The sequence below is a fragment of the Anolis sagrei genome, chromosome 9 (assembly GCF_037176765.1).
Source record: "Anolis sagrei isolate rAnoSag1 chromosome 9, rAnoSag1.mat, whole genome shotgun sequence".
NCBI classification, from domain to species: domain Eukaryota; kingdom Metazoa; phylum Chordata; class Lepidosauria; order Squamata; family Dactyloidae; genus Anolis; species Anolis sagrei.
This window is the reverse complement of record NC_090029.1, coordinates 21,040,059-21,057,918: the sequence shown is the minus strand read 5'-3', so window position 1 is coordinate 21,057,918 and position 17,860 is coordinate 21,040,059. Positions and strand designations below refer to the sequence as shown.

At 39.0% G+C, this 17,860-nt stretch overlaps 1 protein-coding gene across 3 annotated transcripts; it reads right to left on the bottom strand.

The window, feature by feature from the left end:
* Positions 1–1,205: 1,205 nt before the first annotated feature.
* Positions 1,206–15,422, bottom strand: COX5A (cytochrome c oxidase subunit 5A). Of its 3 annotated transcripts, none has more exons than XM_067471336.1 (5): positions 15,401–15,422; positions 6,031–6,144; positions 4,638–4,759; positions 4,283–4,405; positions 1,206–1,364 (listed from the first exon to the last, which is right to left on the bottom strand). In XM_067471336.1, the coding sequence occupies exons 1-4, from the start codon at positions 15,405–15,407 to the stop codon at positions 4,292–4,294; spliced, it is 357 nt and encodes a 118-aa protein (XP_067327437.1). In that variant the 5' UTR covers positions 15,408–15,422; the 3' UTR covers positions 1,206–1,364; positions 4,283–4,291. The 3 variants fall into 3 exon arrangements, with proteins under 3 accessions (XP_067327437.1, XP_067327436.1, XP_067327435.1); XM_067471335.1 differs by lacking the exon at positions 15,401–15,422 and adding an exon at positions 14,800–15,172; XM_067471334.1 differs by lacking the exon at positions 15,401–15,422 and adding an exon at positions 14,800–15,169 and having other exon boundaries at positions 6,031–6,147.
* Positions 15,423–17,860: the final 2,438 nt, after the last annotated feature.

Below are 17,860 nucleotides of genomic sequence, written 5' to 3'. Positions count from 1 at the left end.
AGCTGTGGTGTTGGAGGAATGTTCTGAGAGTGCCTTGGACTGCGAGAAGATCCAACCAGTCCATCCTCCAGGAAATAAAGCCCGGCTGCTCATTGGAGGGAAGGATACTAGAGACAAAGTTGAAGTACTTTGGCCACATCATGAGGAGACAGCAAAGCCTGGAGAAGACAATTATGCTGGGGAAAGTGAAAGGCAAAAGGAAGAGGGGCCGACCAAGGGCAAGATGGATGGATGGCATCCTTGAAGTGACTGGTTTGACCTTGAAGGAGCTGGGGGTGTTAACGGCCGACAGGGAGCTCTGGCGTGGGCTGGTCCATGAGGTCACAAAGAGTCGGAGACGACTGAACGAATGAACAACAAATTCGTTTATATGTGTATATATGTGTGTTTGCATATATATGTGTGGTTTTGTGCATGCGTTGTAATTTTCTTTTGGCTTTTAAAGTCTCTTCTGCTGTGTTTTTCAGTGTTTTTATGAGTGATGGTCACTCGCTGGCCTGACAGGTGTCTTGTGTCCAAATTTGATCTCAATTCGTCCAGTGGTTTTTGAGTTATGCTCATCCTAAACGGTTTGGGACCCACCTACCTGCGTGACCGCATCTCTGTGTACGAACCCACACGATCTCTTCGTTCATCTGGAGAGGCCCTGCTCACAATCCCACCTGCATCGCAAGCGCGATTGGTGGGGACGAGGGATAGGGCTTTCTCGGTGGTGGCCCATCGACTCAAACTCTCTCCCTAAGGACATCAGGCAGGCCCCGTCGCTAGCAATCTTTAGGAGGAGCTTGAAAACGTGGTTGTTCCAGTGTGCCTTTCTAGAATAAGGAAACTCCTAGCATTACGTCCCAACGCACTTTATCAGAGATCCAGGATATCTGCATGCCCATCCCCCTTCAAACACCCCACCATGTCATGCCCAGCACATTTTAATTTTAATTATTACATTTGGCCCAGCCATGGTTTTTAATTGCGTCATTAGATGTTGTTAATGTTATGGCTTTGTTTTTTTGTTTTTTGAGTTATTATGTTGTTGTTGCTGCTGCTGTTTTTGTTGTTGTATTTGGGCTCGGTCTCTTGTAAGCCGCACCGAGTCCTTCGGGAGATGGTAGCGGGGTACAAATAAAGGATTATTATTATTATTATTATCCCACAAACTAACATTACACTTGATTTTTTATTCCAATCACAGGCCACAAGGACTACAATTCAGTTCAAACCATTCCCTCTTTATTAGGTCCAGCTTCACAATACATATTCCAGGACTGAATAAAAGGAAGTAATTTCAAATAATATTTTAATTGTCTGTATCCAGGAAATTGTTGGACAATCAGGTAGCATGAAGAATAAATCCACAGGAAGCTCATCTGGAAGAGAACAGAGATCTGTGATTAATTCAAGGACATCTACTGTATTTAAGGTAATGTTTGTCAATCCCAGCCACAGAAAAGTCCTTCTGAAGGAAAAAAAAAGATGGAATGGGAGAGAGAAATGAGCAGCTAGTTGCTCCAAGCAGATTCAAGATCTCCCTGTGAGACTATTGTATATCTGTCACATGTTGGTAGAAGAAAATAACCTCACCCTTTCTAAGTAATCTCCATAATACAAAGTTTGTGAGCTTTCGTAGCTCACAAATTAAAAGGCTTAAAGCAAAAGAAGAGATATTAACCAAAAAGATGGAATGGAACTCAATTTTTTTCTTTCTTTTTTTTACCTCTCTGGTTCTTTCTAACTTTTCTATAATGGTATTGTTCCCACTCATTCGCTGTTTTGTTTATAATATATTGTTTAAATAATTCAATAAAATTTTCAAAATTAATAATAATAATTAATAAAAATCCCAGCAACCCCCCCCCCCAAAAGATGTGACTCAAACACCATTCCTAGATATTAGCAGACTGCATGTCCCAACAGCACAGCAAGCATAACCAATGGCAAGAAATATTGGAAGCTGTAGTCCCAACAAGAACTCTTCCCTCCCCTATTCTTAAACTAAATATGGAACAGAACTTCAAATAAATCAGTTGTGGTCCACAAGGAAAAAGAAATAGTTGAAAACAAGGGCTCTCTTGGTATTTTTCAAAAAGTTTGCTTTAATTCTTAAGGCAGATATGCCGTATATATCTGCCTTAGTACAAGCCAACCCAAATATAAGCCGAGGCACCTAATTTCACCACAAAAATGGGGGAACTTATTGACTCGAGCCTATACCAAGGGTGGGAAATGCAGAAGCCACTGGTCAAAAATAGGGTGAGGAGGGGAATAGAAGAAGGAGGAGAAGGAGAGCAAGAAAAGGGAAGAATAGGAGGAAGGAGAAGGAGAAAAAGAAGGAAGGAAGAGGAGGAGAGGAAGAAAAAGGAAGAGAAGGAGAGGAAGGAAGAAAAAGAAGCAGGAGGAGGAAGAATAGAGGAAGGAGGAGAAGGAAAAGAAGAAGCAGAAAAATAAGAGGAGGAATAGAGGGGGAAGAAGAAAAAGGGTGAAAAGGTGGCCCCTGGTGTGGCTCAGAAGCAGAGAGGCATCCATCCCTCCAAGGTGTGGCTTTGGGGACTGAGGTGGTGACTCCACAGAGGCCTGTCTGGAGCAGACACCCAAAGGGCCCCCCAGGAATGCATGGGCTGGGCTGGAGAGTGGATTCAAAGGCCTCTGCCTTTCCCCATGGAATCCCCCTTTCTTTCTTTCCTTCCATCCTTCCCTCTCCAGCCACCGTGTTACCTCCTCTCCCTTCTCCTCCTCCTCTTTGGCTGGGCCGCGATCACAGCGGCGGCGATGGCAGCAAGGGCCAGGAGCTTCCCTGAGGCAACAAGGCCGCCCCTGAAGGAGGGCGAGGAGCTCACAGCTCATACTTTGCTGGCAGTGGATGTGCTGAAGGGGAAGCACCCGGCTCCCCCTCCTCCAAGGGACGGCGCCTCCTTCCCTTGGCTCAGGTGAGCATCCGGATGGTGAGGAAGAGGCTGGCGAGGAGATGGAGCTGGGCACTTTTCCCTCTGCACATCTGTTGGTGGTGAAGCAGGAGCTCCTCCTCGCCCTTGCCCTCCCTCGTGTGGCCTTGTTCCCTCAGGGAGGCACCTGCTTTCATTCAGCCACAACAAGGCCTGCAAACAGCAGGTGGCTCCCCCTCAGCTACGCCCGCCTCCCTCCCTCCTAAGGGGGGCTTTTTCAATATAAAAAACCCTACTTTAAATGCTGACTTATACTTGAGTATATTTGGTAAGTACTAGAACTCAATGCTTCAGGCAAGATTAATAACAACAACAACTTTATTTATATACCGCCCTATCTCCCCAAGGGACTCAGAGCGGTTTCCACATATGCAAAATAATACAAAAACATACAATATAAAACAACAACACAGGCATAAACTGTTAACATAACATATACATATAATATTACAGTATAATGTCATAGTACAATGTAATATATAATATTAATATTTTGCTATGGTAATAATATATTGTATATATATATATATATATGTTTTATTACTAATATTAATTAATAATATTACTGATAATATTACAGTATAATGTTATAGTACAATGTAATATATAATATTAATATTGTGCTATGGTAATAATATAATATATTGTATGAATATATGTATCTATTTTATTACTAATATTAATTAGAAATATTACTAATAATATTACAGTATGTTATAGTACAATGTAATATATAATATTAATATTGTACTATGCTAATAATATAATATATTGTATGTATATATCTATTTTATTGCTAATATTAATTAATTAATAATATTACTAATAATATTACAGTATAATGTTATAGTACAATGTTATATATAATATTAATATTGTGCTACAGTAATATAATATATTGTATGTATATATATCTATTTTATTACTAATATTAATATTGTACTATGCTAATAATATAATATATTGTATGTATATATATACCTATTTTATTACTAATAGTAATTAGTTAACAATATTAATGATAATATTACAGTATAATGTTATAGTACAATGTAATATATAATATTAATATTGTGCTATGGTAATAATATAATGTATTTACTTTTTACTTGTAAGCCGCTCTGAGTCCCCTTCAGAGTGAGAAGGGCGGCATAGAAATGTCGTAAATAAATAAATAAATAAATATTAAAATCAATTTAAGTATGATCTGTCACAGGCTTACACCAGAATTTCATGCCACGAGACCAAAATTATCTTCAAGAATTCTTCATAACTAAAGCTTGTTCAATAGAAAGTTTTTAGACTGGATGAAGCCCACCCAAAGAATGGGAAATTGGCAGTCTTACCACTGAAAATTATGCTTTGTCGAGGCCGAGTTCCTCTGGAGTTGAGATTCCCAATTCATTCAAAGTTGGTCTAAGTTCCTGGATAACATATGGATATATTTCCTTGTGAGGGCCTGCTTTATCCTGTTTGATGAGAAGACAACATGAATTCAGAATAAATAGGGGAAAACTGAAATTTATAGGCAAAAGAGCGGTCATAAGTCCATTCAAACTGATTCTGATATACAAAACAAATCCTCTGCTATGAAGTACTAAGATGCTTGAATAGCAGTGAAAGCTATGGAACCCAGTACAGAAAAATTACAGAGACAAAGGCATAATGTTGGTGCTTTGCATTCAGCACTCTTTTACTGACCTTTACAACTTCTAAGATGCGGACCGCGCTGGCAAAGTCATTTAGTCGTCTGCATGCCCTCAAAGCAGCATCGATTATTTTTGGTTCTGGAACCAAGTCATAACCGACCAACGTGTTCATACCTTTCAGAACAAACAATTTGAGAATGCTCAAGATTTGCTTAGAGAGAGAAAAGGAACACCCGTGCCATCCCTCTTCCCAACATTCATTATATTTTGACTCTATCAAATCATCCCAGAACTCAGTCCCAAACTGAGCCCTTTCTGTTCTGTAAACATCTCCCACATTCCTATTTCCCTGCACTATAATTAGATAACTCTACAGTATATTAAAGGAGCCCCCAGAGGCACAATAGGTAAAACCCTTGTGCCAAGGGGATTTGAGGTTCGAATCCAGAAACAGCACGGATGAGCTCCCTCTGTCAGCTCCAGCTCCCCATGTGGGGCCATGAAAGAAGCCTCCTACAAGGATGGTAAAACTTCAAAACATCTGGGCAACATCCCCTGGGCAACATCCTTGCAGAAGGCCAAATCTCACACCAGAAGCGACTTGCAGTTTCTCAAGTCGTTCCTGACACACAAAAAAGTATATTAAAACAGTAGTCAACCAACGTGACAATGCACTCATATTCAGGGGGTGAAATCTTGGTTTGAATCTCACACCTGTCAATTCTGTGCAAAAATGGGGCAGAGTAAAGAGAGAGGGGGCCAGGGGACAGTTCCATCTTGTCACCTACATATGTCATCAGTTGGGGACGCCTCCCCCCAGCACCAACTGCCGCTCTAGGCCAGAGTGAAGAGAGAGGGGGCCAGGGGACATTTCCACCTTGTCGCCTTTGCTGTACTAATAATATAATATAATGTAATATAATATATTGTATATACATATAATATTTATAATATTATAATGTTATACAATATAATACTAATAATATTATTATATATTTTATATTACATGTAATATTACTAATAATAGTACAATATAATGGTATAGTACAATATAGTAATATGTAATACTGATATTGTACTATGCTAATATAATATATTGTATGTATATATATCTTGTAAGCTGCTCTGAATCCCCTTCAGGGTGAGAAGGACAGTGTATAAATGCCATAAATAAATAAATCTTTTGTTCTATTTTTATTTAATCTAAAGTTAAGCAACAAAGATGCATATCTGGATTGTAATGTCTGACATGTCAAACAGCTCAAGCTAATAATTTTTTTCTGTATATTCTCTTTCCTGCCCATTTGAGTAAACAGACAGAATAAAGGTTAGTTACTCATTAAGCTATCTGTTGCTGTTCCGAAGAAGAGACACCCAGCAGAATGCATCATGATGCTTTCATGGATGTTTCCAAGCTCAACGTCAATGCTTCCATTCAGACTTACCTTTCCTTAGCTCCCAGGCATCAATATCTGGTTTGTTGAAGTATGTCACCCAGCGAGCATCAAACTCTTCATCTGACTCATGCGACCCATGAGAATAGCAACGGGCGGGCAATACTGCTGTGTGGCAAAAACAGGAAAGGAAGGAAAGCAATGAATAAACGTTGCAATGCAGTAGCTATAATGTGATCCAATACAACAGCCAGCAGAGTGTCTGCTGTGAACGCATCTTGTTGTGTTTCTAATAATAATAATATTAATAACAACAACAACAATAGTCCTAGACACTTGGGAAGTGTCCGACGTGTGATCCAATACAACAGCCAGCAGAGTGTCTGCTGTGGACTCATCTTGTGGTGTTTCAAATAGTAATAATAATACTTTATTTATACCCCGCCACCATCTCCCAAGGGGACTCTGGGTGGCTTACATGAGGCCTAGCCCAACAATTACAACAAAACAAATATAAAACATAAAAATGCAGCAATAAAATATAATGAACATAATAATACAAAAAATAAAATAAAAAGTAAACACACAGTGCAATATATATACACATTTGGATGGAGCTACACTTTAAAATATACCTGTTTCAACGCACAAACAAGTTCAACTTAAGAACAAACCTACAGATCCTATCATGTTCATAACTTGGGGACTATCTGTATAGAGCTTCTCCCCAGTGTGGATTACACATCAAACATAGCTTCCTGCTAGTCAGAGCCTCAATTGTCCATATAAAGCTAACTAGCTGTGTACCCACCCGCATTCTCCCCGGATTACCCTTGTTTCAGCCTCAATTTTTTCCCACTCAAATATAGATTGAAGCTAGTAAGAACAAGAGAACATTGCAAGATTTGCCCAGCTGGATAAATGAAGGAATGGACATTGCTGCAATAAGGAAATTCCTCATTTCCCAGCAGTACTGGGACGGGCATGTACATTTACATGTGTCTACAAGCAAAAGAAAACAAAAACTTCTCAACAGTACTACATGTAATTCTACAGCAATGTACTTTCAATGACCATGGGAAAGTAAGAGGATCGAAGTACGTTGACTTTTGATCTAGAAAAGCCTGTTTTCCTATACATCAGTGGTTCTCAACCTGGGGGTCCCCAGATGTTTTGGCCTTCAACTCCCAGAAATCCTAACAGCTATTAATCTGACTGGGATTTCTGAGAGTTGTTGGCCAAAACACCCGGGAACCCACAAGTTGAGAACCACTGGTCTAGTGAGTGTTTTCAACCCACAGTCTTCTCTCTGCAAGCCCTACTAGGGCTCTGGGTTTCACTTGATGTATGGTTAGATGCCTTCAGGCCAACTGTAATTTATGGCAATCCCATCCTATGATTATTATTTTTTTCCTGGCTAGATTTATTTATTTACTAGCTGTCCCCTGCCACGCGTTGCTGTGGCCCAGTCTGTTGATCTGGAAAATAAAGTAATGAGAAAGTGTTGGTTTCTAATAAATGTAACTTCTTTATCCTTGTAGGTAAACAGTATTTCTTGCTGTTTCTTTGTCAGTGTTGATGTGGAGAGTGTCTGGTTGGCCTACTCTGGAACATGCAACATATCATTGTCCTTCTTTAAGGGTCCCTTTCAAATCTAGGATACTGTATCTGTGAATCCCAGTGACTACAACTCCCAAATGTCAAGGTCTATTTCCCCCAAACTCCATCTGTGTTCATATTTGGGCATACTGAGTGCTATTTTTAATGTATTTTTATTGAATTTTTTTGGCTTTTTAAGTCTCTTCTGTTGTGTTTTTATGAGTGACTAGCTAGTTTGGCCCAATGCTATCATTTGCTGGGTTTCAGAATGCTCTTTCTTTGTAGGTGAACTATAAATCCCAGCAACTCCAACTCCCAAATGTCAAGGTCTATTTTCCCCAAACACCACCAGTGTTCAAATTTGGGCATATTGAGTGTTCATGCCAAGTTTTTTTTTTTTTTGCTATGTATTGTATTGTTGTATTGTGTTGTGCTGGGCTTCGGCCTGTTGTGAGCCGCATCGAATCCCTTGGGAGATGCTAGCGGGGTACAAATGAAGTTTAATAATAATAATAATAAAAAAGTTTGGTCCAGATCCTTCATTGTTTGAGTCCACAGTGCTCTCTGGATGTAGGTGAATACAACTCCCAAACTCAAGCTCACCAAACCCTTCCAGTATTTTCTGTTGGTCATGGGAGTTCTGTGTGCCAAGTTTGGTTCAATTCAATTGTTGATGGAGTTCAGAATGCTCTTTGATTGTAGGTGAACTACAACTCCCAAATGACAAAATCATAATGTTTTGAGTGATGGTCACTCCTTGTGATTTGAGACGTTTTGTTGCCAAATTTGGTGTGATTTTGTTCATTGGTTCTTTTGTTTTTAAGGTACTCATTATGCACAGAGCATTTTTAGATAGATAGATAGATAGATAGATAGATAGATAGATGGGAGGTTAAAGAATATTAAAGGGGCTGTCACCCATGTGGAACATTTTTACATGTGGTATTCAACATTTGTGAATGCTCTTGTAATGTTTTTATTAAAACTCAGAGTAGATGTGTTGTCCCACTAATAGAAAACTCACCAGTGAAAACAACCTTTGCACTAAAGTAGTCAATATGAGAAACAACTGCCAAACATAGGTGGTCTACAGATATTTTGGACTTCAACTCCCTTCTGGTTATTTTGCTTAATTGTTTTGATTTGCTTTGTTTATTGTTGTGTTATGTTTCTATTGTATTGTGTTTTGAGGCTTCGGCCCGTGTAAGCCGCATCGAGTCCTTCGGGAGATGCTAGCGGGGTACAAATAAAGTTAATAATAATAATAATAATAATACCCCAGCCAACAGTCACTTCCAAGAATATTTTCGGTTGCCAAGAAACTACTTGGATAGAGATGGATTACAATGCATCTTATGACTCAATAGCCAAAGGCAAACAAAGAAATAAATAATCTAATGCTTATAGTTTAATCAGTTCTGTACTGTTAAAATTATTGGAACATACCAGGCATGGGCAAACTTGGGCCCTCCAGGTATTATTTAGTGTATTTTAAAGTTGTTTTGTAATTTGTGATATATGATATTTTAATGAATGTATATGTTTTTATGGCTGTAAACCGGGCTGAGTCCCTCAACGAGGCTGAGAAGCTCGGTATACAAAACTGTGAAATAAATAAATAAATAAATATTTTGGACTGCAACTCCCACAATGTCAAGATTCCTAACTGGCTGTTAGGAATTGTGGGAGTTGCAGTCCAAAACACCTGGAAGGCCCAAGTTTGCTCATGCCTGGTATATACACATAGGAAACAAGGAACATGGATGTTCATGATAAACATAATCTAAGAATCCGAGAAATGCGTAATTAGGATAGACAACTGTATCTAGATTACTCATTTATATTCTACTCGATACAGCATGCATGATTACTATTCATTTGGTGGCAGCTTGGTACAGTTTCTCTTTCTTAATGTATTACACCATGCACAGATGACATGGAACTGCAACATCTGCTGCTACAGAAAGATTGCTCAATTGAACACTTTCATTCTCTTACAATCCCACTCAGCAGGGTAACTAAAACGTGTGCATTAAAACTTCCTTTAGGCAGGAAAAAAATTATGACAGGTTTGATTTTTTTTAATTGACTACCGAACTTTTAACAATGCAATCTTGACATTATATAATTTATAAAGGCTTGAACATTATTGCCATAATTATTTTGTTCTTTAAATTCATAACTCACTCAGAACAGCTGTTTAACTAAAGTAAAGCAGCAGTCCTGTAATGCTGATAGGTTTAAGATGATGCCTAATTGCTGCTCTCATTACAGCTTCCATAGATTTTGAAGTTAGTTATGTCTCTTAAAGGACTGTAAAACCTGCTTTGTAAAATGTAAATATATCACATCTTCCTGTTCCTCAAAACTGTTAAAGCATAGATAGAGGCTTCAAGGCAATGCAGCATCTGTCAATTAGGCTTCCAGCTAGATAAGTATCAGGATCTCAGTAGCAAAGCATTCTGCAATGCTATGTCGTTGTGTTTACCACCCCTACTTCTATTTAGATACACTCAAAGTCACCATGGGATCATGCCCTTCGAGATATATTTTGGTTGTAATACCCAATCTTCCTAATGCTGCGACCCCTTAATACAGTTCCTTATGTTGTGTTGACCCCCAACCATAAAATTATTTTCGTTGCAACTTCATAACTGTAAGTTTGCTACTGTTGTGAATCATAATGTAAATATCTGATAGGTAGGATGTATTTTATACCCAATATGCCCAAATTTGAATAATGGCAGGGTTGGGAGGGGGGTGGATTTTGTCATTTGGGAGTTGTAGTTGTTGGGTTTTACAGTTCACCTACAATCAAGGAGCATTCTGAACTTCACTAACGATGGAATTGAACCAAACTTGGCACACAGAACTCCTATGACCAACAGAAAACACTAGAAGGGTTTGGTGGGCATTGACCTTGAATTTGGGAGTTGTAGTTCACCTACATTCAGAGAGCATGCGGACTCAAACAATGATGGATCTGGACCAAACTTGGCACAAATACTCAATATGCCCAAATGTGAACACTGGTGGAGTTTAGGGAAAATAGACCTTGACATTTGGGAATTGTAGTTGCTGAGATTTATAGTTCACCTACAATCAAAGAGCATTCTGAACTCCACCAACAATAGAATTGAACCAAACTTGGCGCACAGAACTCCCATGACCATCAAAAAAAATATTGTAAGGGTTTGGTGGGCATTGACCTTGAGTTTTGGAGTTGTAGTTCACCTGCATCCAGAGAGCACTGATGGTCTTTGGTGATCCCTCTGACACCCCCTTGTGACACCCCCAATTGAGAAACACTGTCCTATACAGTGATAATACCTTTTCCTTCCTTGGAGCAAGAACTATCTGTATGGGATTGGTAACAGAAACTGAATTCCATAATAAATCCACATAAGAACATGGTAATAAAGTTGTATTGCTGGGCTTGGCCTAATGTAAGCTGCCCCGAGTCCCCTTGGGGAGATGGTGGCGGGGGTATAAATAAATTATTATTATTAAGGATCAACTCCTCCATGAAGCTGGTCTCTGATTCCCTGTTTAAAGGGCTTTTAAGGACATGAGTTTTTTTAATTGCCCTGAAGGGAGATTAAAATTGCACAAAACAAAAAACAAATACCATACTCAGCTTCAACCCAGTCTTCTTTCCCAGATCTCTATTCTAGTATCAAAAGTCAGGTAGAAGTGGACACTTGGCAAGAACTCTATGCAGTAAGAGCACATCAGGCCACCGTTTGCTTTAAGAACCTGGCCCAGCCTCTCTCCACTATATCTTACTGGCAGTCCTGATTAATTTTTCAGTTTCCTCCATGTACTTTGAGCCTTGAAATGAAAGGAAAGTACCCGAGAACAAATGCGACCCATTTATTCACTTTTGTAACACTAACAGGTAGTATGTGGATTCTGCAAGTGTGACACACAACCAGAATTATGAAGACAGGGCTGACCTGTTAAGTTTGGGGTTTTTTTTGTTGTTTTTTTTTTGCATGGGAGACAAACTGATAGAAAAGGAGCAAAGGGGTTATTAGGACTTACAGAAGATGAATAGGGACAAAAGGTTCTAGAGAGCCAAAGCTGAAGTAAATAGGGCTTCTATGACCTTGAAAAAGAGATTATGGCAAGACATATCGATGCAAAAGAGGATTCATAACATAAGGGACATTTGATGCTACCTCTTTAAGAGTTCAAAAGCTAATCTATCTTTTCAAAACAGAATTAGGAAAAATATGGATTTGAAAATAGTTTTTCCATTCTCTCTCCATTGATTTCAGGGCACACATTAATTTCACCATCATGACTAACCAATAAGTAGGTTAAGTTGTGGCCAAACAAAGAGACCCAGTTTCACCTAATATATCTGATGTTTTCTTTGAAATACCAGAAATGTGGCCTTACTCAAATGTGAATTTGAACAGTAAATTTTACATTTGCTTTATATTACAATCATGTTTCAATCTTTGTACTATGAAATTTCCTATATCTGTTTCAGATGTGTTTGAGCTATAAGGAAAGGTGGGTAAAAAATACAATCTATTATTATTATTATTATTATTATTATTCTATATACAGATATCCTTTCCCATCTCTTCCTCCATTTCTTCCCCTCTGAAAGTGCAACAACAATACTACCATCAACCCTAACATTTTCAGTTTCTGCATATATATGACCTGTTGATTCCAAAAATGGCACCCATTTTCCCCATCAGATTTAGTTTTGAGATACAGAACAAATGCCATCTACCAATAGTCATCTGCTCATCTACAGACAAACATGATAACCCGATCTAAGAAACTTGGGCAGACGTGGTCTATGCTAGTACAAAATAGATAAACACGAAACTATGTGAAATCGAATACTGGAACGACTTAAGACAATGTTTTTGGACGACGAGGCTAATAGTGAAAGTAGTGGTTTTATATGTTTTTAAAGGTTTTAATGTATGTATTTTATAATTTTGTTTTAAGTGTTTATTGTAATTTTTACATTGTTTTAATGACATCGAATAGCTGCCTATGTTGCAAAGCCACCTTGAGTCACCTTCAGGTTCAAGAAAGGTGGGGTAGAAATATTATAAATAAATTAAGAAATTGATTCAATTTCAATGAGCTTAGCAAAATATATTTAATTAATTAATATTAAATATTTTAATGCCTAATATTTATTTCTAACTTATTTCTGGACTTTGTTATGCTTTGTGTGATTCTTGGCTTGTACCTTTAAATATTAAAGGTGGTTTGATCCGTATTGTGTGCCACTTTGGGTCCCACTACAGTGAAAAGCGGGATATAAAGATTTATTATTATTATTAGCTGTCCCCTGCCACGCGTTGCTGTGGCCCAGTCTATGTGTTGTGTATGTGTGTATATATATGTGTGTGTGTGTGTATGTGTGGTTTTGCACATGCGTTGTATTTTTGTTTTTTGGCTTTATAAGTCTCTTCCGTTGTTTTTTTCAGTGTTTTTATGAGTGATGGTCATTCATTGGCCTGATAGGTGTATTGTGTCCAAATTTGGTGTCAATTCGCCCAGTGGTTTGAGTTCTGTTAATCCCACAAACGAACATGACATTTTTATTTATATGGTCACTCACTGGTCTGTATATATATGTTTTTGTGCATGCGTTGTAATGTAATTTTGTTTTTTGGGTTTTCAAGTCCCTTCTGTTGTGTTTTTCAGTGTTTTTCAGAGTGATGGTTGCTTGTTGCCCTGAGAAGTGTCTTGTGTCCTAATTTGGTGCCAATTTGTCCAGTGGTTTTTGAGTTATGTTAATCCCACTAATGAACATTACATTTTTATTTATATGGATAATAATAATAATTTGAATACTTTAGAGTCCTGCGGAGGTTTGAAATAAAAATATTATTATCTCCCTGAAATCAGGGCTGAGGCTTGGTGTGTGTGTGTTAATCCCACAAACAAACATGACATTTTTATTTATATGGTCACTCATTGGTCTGTTAAGGGTGTAGTGTCTTTTACAAATACACTCTTTCTACTTCCTATCTCACCCAGGGTTTTAACATTTTATCTTGCACATTTGGCCTGCCCTTTGTGTTTGTTTTTGTTATGTTATTTTGCATTGTCTATTTTATTTTGTTGTGTTATGTATTTTGTTGTGTTTAATTTTCTATAGTTTTGTATATTATTTTGTTGTATTATTTTTGGGCTCGGCCTCATGTTAGCTGCCCCGAGTCTAATTATTATTATTATCCAAATTTGGTGTCAATTAATCCAGTGGTTTTTGAGTTATGTTAATTCCACAAACGAACATGACATTTTTATTTCTGTGGATTATATTATTATTATTAATAATAATAATAATTTGAATAATTTTGTGAGTCTGCTTATAGTAGAACGGCATATCTTGCTTTCTTGTGTGTACTCCAGTCACTCCTTAAATCTGCCAAATCTGTCATCATCAACATTATATTATAATAAAATAAAAGCAATATTGTTGCACTATGTGTTTATATATGCATATGTGTTTTGTGTGTGTATATAAGTGGCATATATATGTGTGTGCGCGTGGTTTTGTGCATGCGTTGTAATGTAATTTTGTTTTTTGGGTGGTTTTGTGCATGCATTGTAATGTAATTTTGTTTTTTGGGTTTTTAAGTTCCTTCTGCTGTGTTTTTATGAGTGATGGTCACTCATTGGCCTGAGAGGTGTCTTGTGTCCAAATTTGGTGTCAATTCGTCCAGTAGTTTTTGGGTTCTGTTATTTTATTTATTTATTTATTTGCTTTATTTCTATACCGCATTTTTCAGCCTAATTAGGCATCTCAATGCGGCCACCACCAAGAAGGCCCTGTCCCTCGTCCTCGCCAACCGCGCCTGTGACACAGGCGGGACCGAGAGCAGGGCCTCCCCGGACGATCTTAATGTCCTGTGTGTTAATCCCACAAATGAACATGACATTTTTATTTATATGGATTATATTATTATTATGAATAATAATTTTAATAATGTTGTGAGTGCAGCGAAGGCTTGAAACAGAAGCGAAGGTGTCTCCCTGAAATGAGGGTCGTGGCCTTGAGGCCTGGTGTGTGTGTGTGTGTCCGTGCAGGCCGCAGGTGCCGCCTTCCTGAGGTAGCCGGGCGGGGGTCACGGCAAGGGCACGCCGAGGCCTGGCGGGGAAAGCGAGGCCTGGCGGGCGCCCAGCGGAGAGGGCGGGCCTTAGCGCCGCCTCCCTCCTCCCGAGGCGAGGGCTCACCTGCGGCGGAGGCCCGAGGCAGGAGGGCGCGGAGGGCGGGCGCGGAGACGCAGCGGCGGAGGAGCCCGGCGGCGGCCAACATGGCTGAGGGGGGAAAAAGAGGAGGCCCGCGGGCTGAGGCGATTGAGGAACCCGCGCGGACCCGCTGCTCCTTCCTTCCTTCCTTCCTCTTCCCACGCCGAATGGGCCACGCGCCGCTACCTCACCGCTCTGCAGAGAGAGACACACCGAGGGCAAAAGTGGGAGGAGCCCAACTACGGCGAGGCCAGGCGGACAAACTAGGGACGCTTTGAACTGCGCATGCGTAGCGCCTCGGGGAGCACCGCTCACTCTCGACAAGAAAGTGGGAGGAGTATGTCCGACTAGGGCAGGCGCTTTCACTGCGCATGCGTAGTACCCAGTCCCGCTCACTCCCTAGACCAAAACTGGGAGAGGCCGAGTTACGGCAAGGCGAGGCGGACAAACTAGGTCAACACGCTCTCAGGGAATATCGCTAACTCTCGACGTGAAAGTGGGAGGAGCTTGGCTACGACATACAACGGCAACCGCTTTCCACTGCGCATGCGTAGTGCCTAGTTCGTTTCTATAGAGTCCAGCTCACCGCGCATGCGTAGTGCCTAGTTCTTCTCTATAGTCCCGCTCACTCCCGAGATCAAAACTGGGAGAGGATGAAGTACGGCAAGGCGAATTGGACAAACTAGGTCAATACGCTCTCAAGGAATACCGGTAACTCTCATCGTGAAAGTGGGAGGAGCCTGGTGACGACATACAACGGCAACCGCTTTCCACTGCGCATGCGTAGTGCATAGTTCTCTATAGAGTCCCGCTCACCGCGCATGCGTAGTGCCTAGTTCTTCTCTAGAGTCCCGCTCACCGCGCATGCGTAGTGCCTAGTTCTTCTCTAGAGTCCCGCTCACTGCGCATGCGTAGTGCCTAGTTCTTCTCTAGAGTCCCGCTCACTCCCTATATCAAAACTGGGAGAGGATGAAGTACGGCAAGGCGAATTGGACAAACTAGGTCAATACGCTCTCAGGGAATAGCGCTTACTCTCGACGTGAAAGTGGGCGGAGCGTGGCTACAGAAACGCTTTCACTGCGCATGCGTAGTTCTTTTCTCTAGAGTCCCGCTAATTCCCAAGATCATAACTGGGACGAGGTATGGCAAGGCGAGGTGGACAAACTAGATCAATACGTTTTAAACTACGCATGCGTAGTGCCCAGTCCTTTTTAGTCCCTTTCAGGGAATGTACCGCTCACTCTCGACACGAAAGTGGGAGGAGCCTGACTAGGACAGGCTACGGCATGCGCATGCGTAGTGCCCAGTTCCTTTCTCAAGTTTCCGCCCACTCCCCAAGACCAAACTGGGAGGAGCCGAGTTATGGCAAAGCGAGGCGGACAAACTAAATGCGAAAAGGGACGAAATATGAGACGTCAAAATGCGCATGCGTAGAGGCCCTAGCTCCTTTTATGGAGAGCAGCAGAATGAAAGGGAGGGGCGGAGGGAGACCGACCGCCATTTTGTCAAAGTAGGCGGAGCTTAGTCTGTCACCTTCATTGTAGGGCTCCGGGAGGCGGGCTTTTGGAGATGGGAACCAATCAGAGCCCGCCTGGCGGAAAATTGACATTCATCATCCTCAAAATTCCAAATTGGTGGCTGAGAGAGTGAGACATTTGCCTTTTGAGGGCTCAGTGAGCACAGATGTTTATGGCGTGAGCACAATAAGATGTATTGTGTAAAAGGTGACATTATGTATTATTTATCTTTTATGATTATTTATTATTTATTATTATTTATGTATGAGATAATAAATGGAAAATATATATTTAAATTTATTATTATTTATGTATGTGATTAAATATAAATTAATATATTGAAAATATATATATAAATTTATTATTATTATTATTTATGTATTATTTATGTATTACTTATGTATGAGATTAAATATAAATTAATATATGGAAAACATATATTTAAATTTATTCATTTATTATTTATTGTGCATTATTTATGTGTTATTATTATTTATGTATGAGATTAAATATAAATTAATATATGGAAAATATATATTTAAATTTATTCATTTATTATTTATTATGCATTATTTATGTATTATTTATGTATGAGATTAAATATAAATTAATATATGAAATATTTTATTATTATTATTTATGTATTTATTATTATTTATGTATTATTTCTGTATGAGATTAAATATTAATTAATATATGGAAAATATATGTTTAAATTCATTTATTTATTATGCATTATTTATGTATTATTATGTATTATTTATGTATGAGATTAAATATAAATTAATATATGGAAAATATATGTTTAAATTCATTTATTTAATATGCATTATTTATGTATTATTATTATTATGTATTATTTATGTATGAGGTTAAATATACATTAATATTTGGAAAATATATATTTAAATTTATTATTTCTGTATTATGATTATTTATTATGTATTCTTTATGTATGAGATTAAATATAAATTAATATATGGAATATATATATATTAATACATATATGAAGTATAAATAAATGGAGTTCTTACATTTGGGCCCCATATCCAAAATATATATGGATTTCGTGAGGCATTTTTAAATTTTTGTAATATTTGCCAAGGGATTGTTTTGAATTTTGTTTTATATCTATCGATCTATCTCTCTGTCTAAGCCTCATCAACCTATAACTCCCAGAATTCCATAGCATTGAGCCATGGCAGTTAAAGTGGTATCAAACTGCATTTATTTTACCATGTCGATGCGTTGAATCTTGCCTTTCCCAGTAGACTCAGGCAAAAGCAAACTGCTGCAGCCTTTCTTGACTTGGGTTTTCTCCCTCATTCATAACCTCTGTCAGCTAAGCCACGTTTTGACGCTTCCTTGTTTTCATCTCTTAACTGTGGAAGGGTATGTTATTTATTTATTCATGTTCCGCTGAGACGCTCGTAAAAAGAGCATCGCCTGCAGTGGAGCTGTCATCCAAATGGTTTATCGTTGAATCGAGAATGCTGGAGAAAGCAACGAAGGGCTGGCAGCTCCGAGGC

Excerpts from the sequence above, each read along its gene's own strand:
- COX5A (XM_067471334.1), bottom strand. The coding sequence starts at position 14,881 with ATGTTGGCCGCCGCCGGGCTCCTCCGCCGCTGCGTCTCCGCGCCCGCC. Across the intron at positions 4,760-6,030 it reads TGCCTGGGAGCTAAGGAAAG|GTATGAACACGTTGGTCGGT; the intron begins GTAAGTCTGAAT and ends TTGTTCTGAAAG. Across the intron at positions 4,406-4,637 it reads GCATCTTAGAAGTTGTAAAG|GATAAAGCAGGCCCTCACAA; the intron begins GTCAGTAAAAGA and ends CTCATCAAACAG.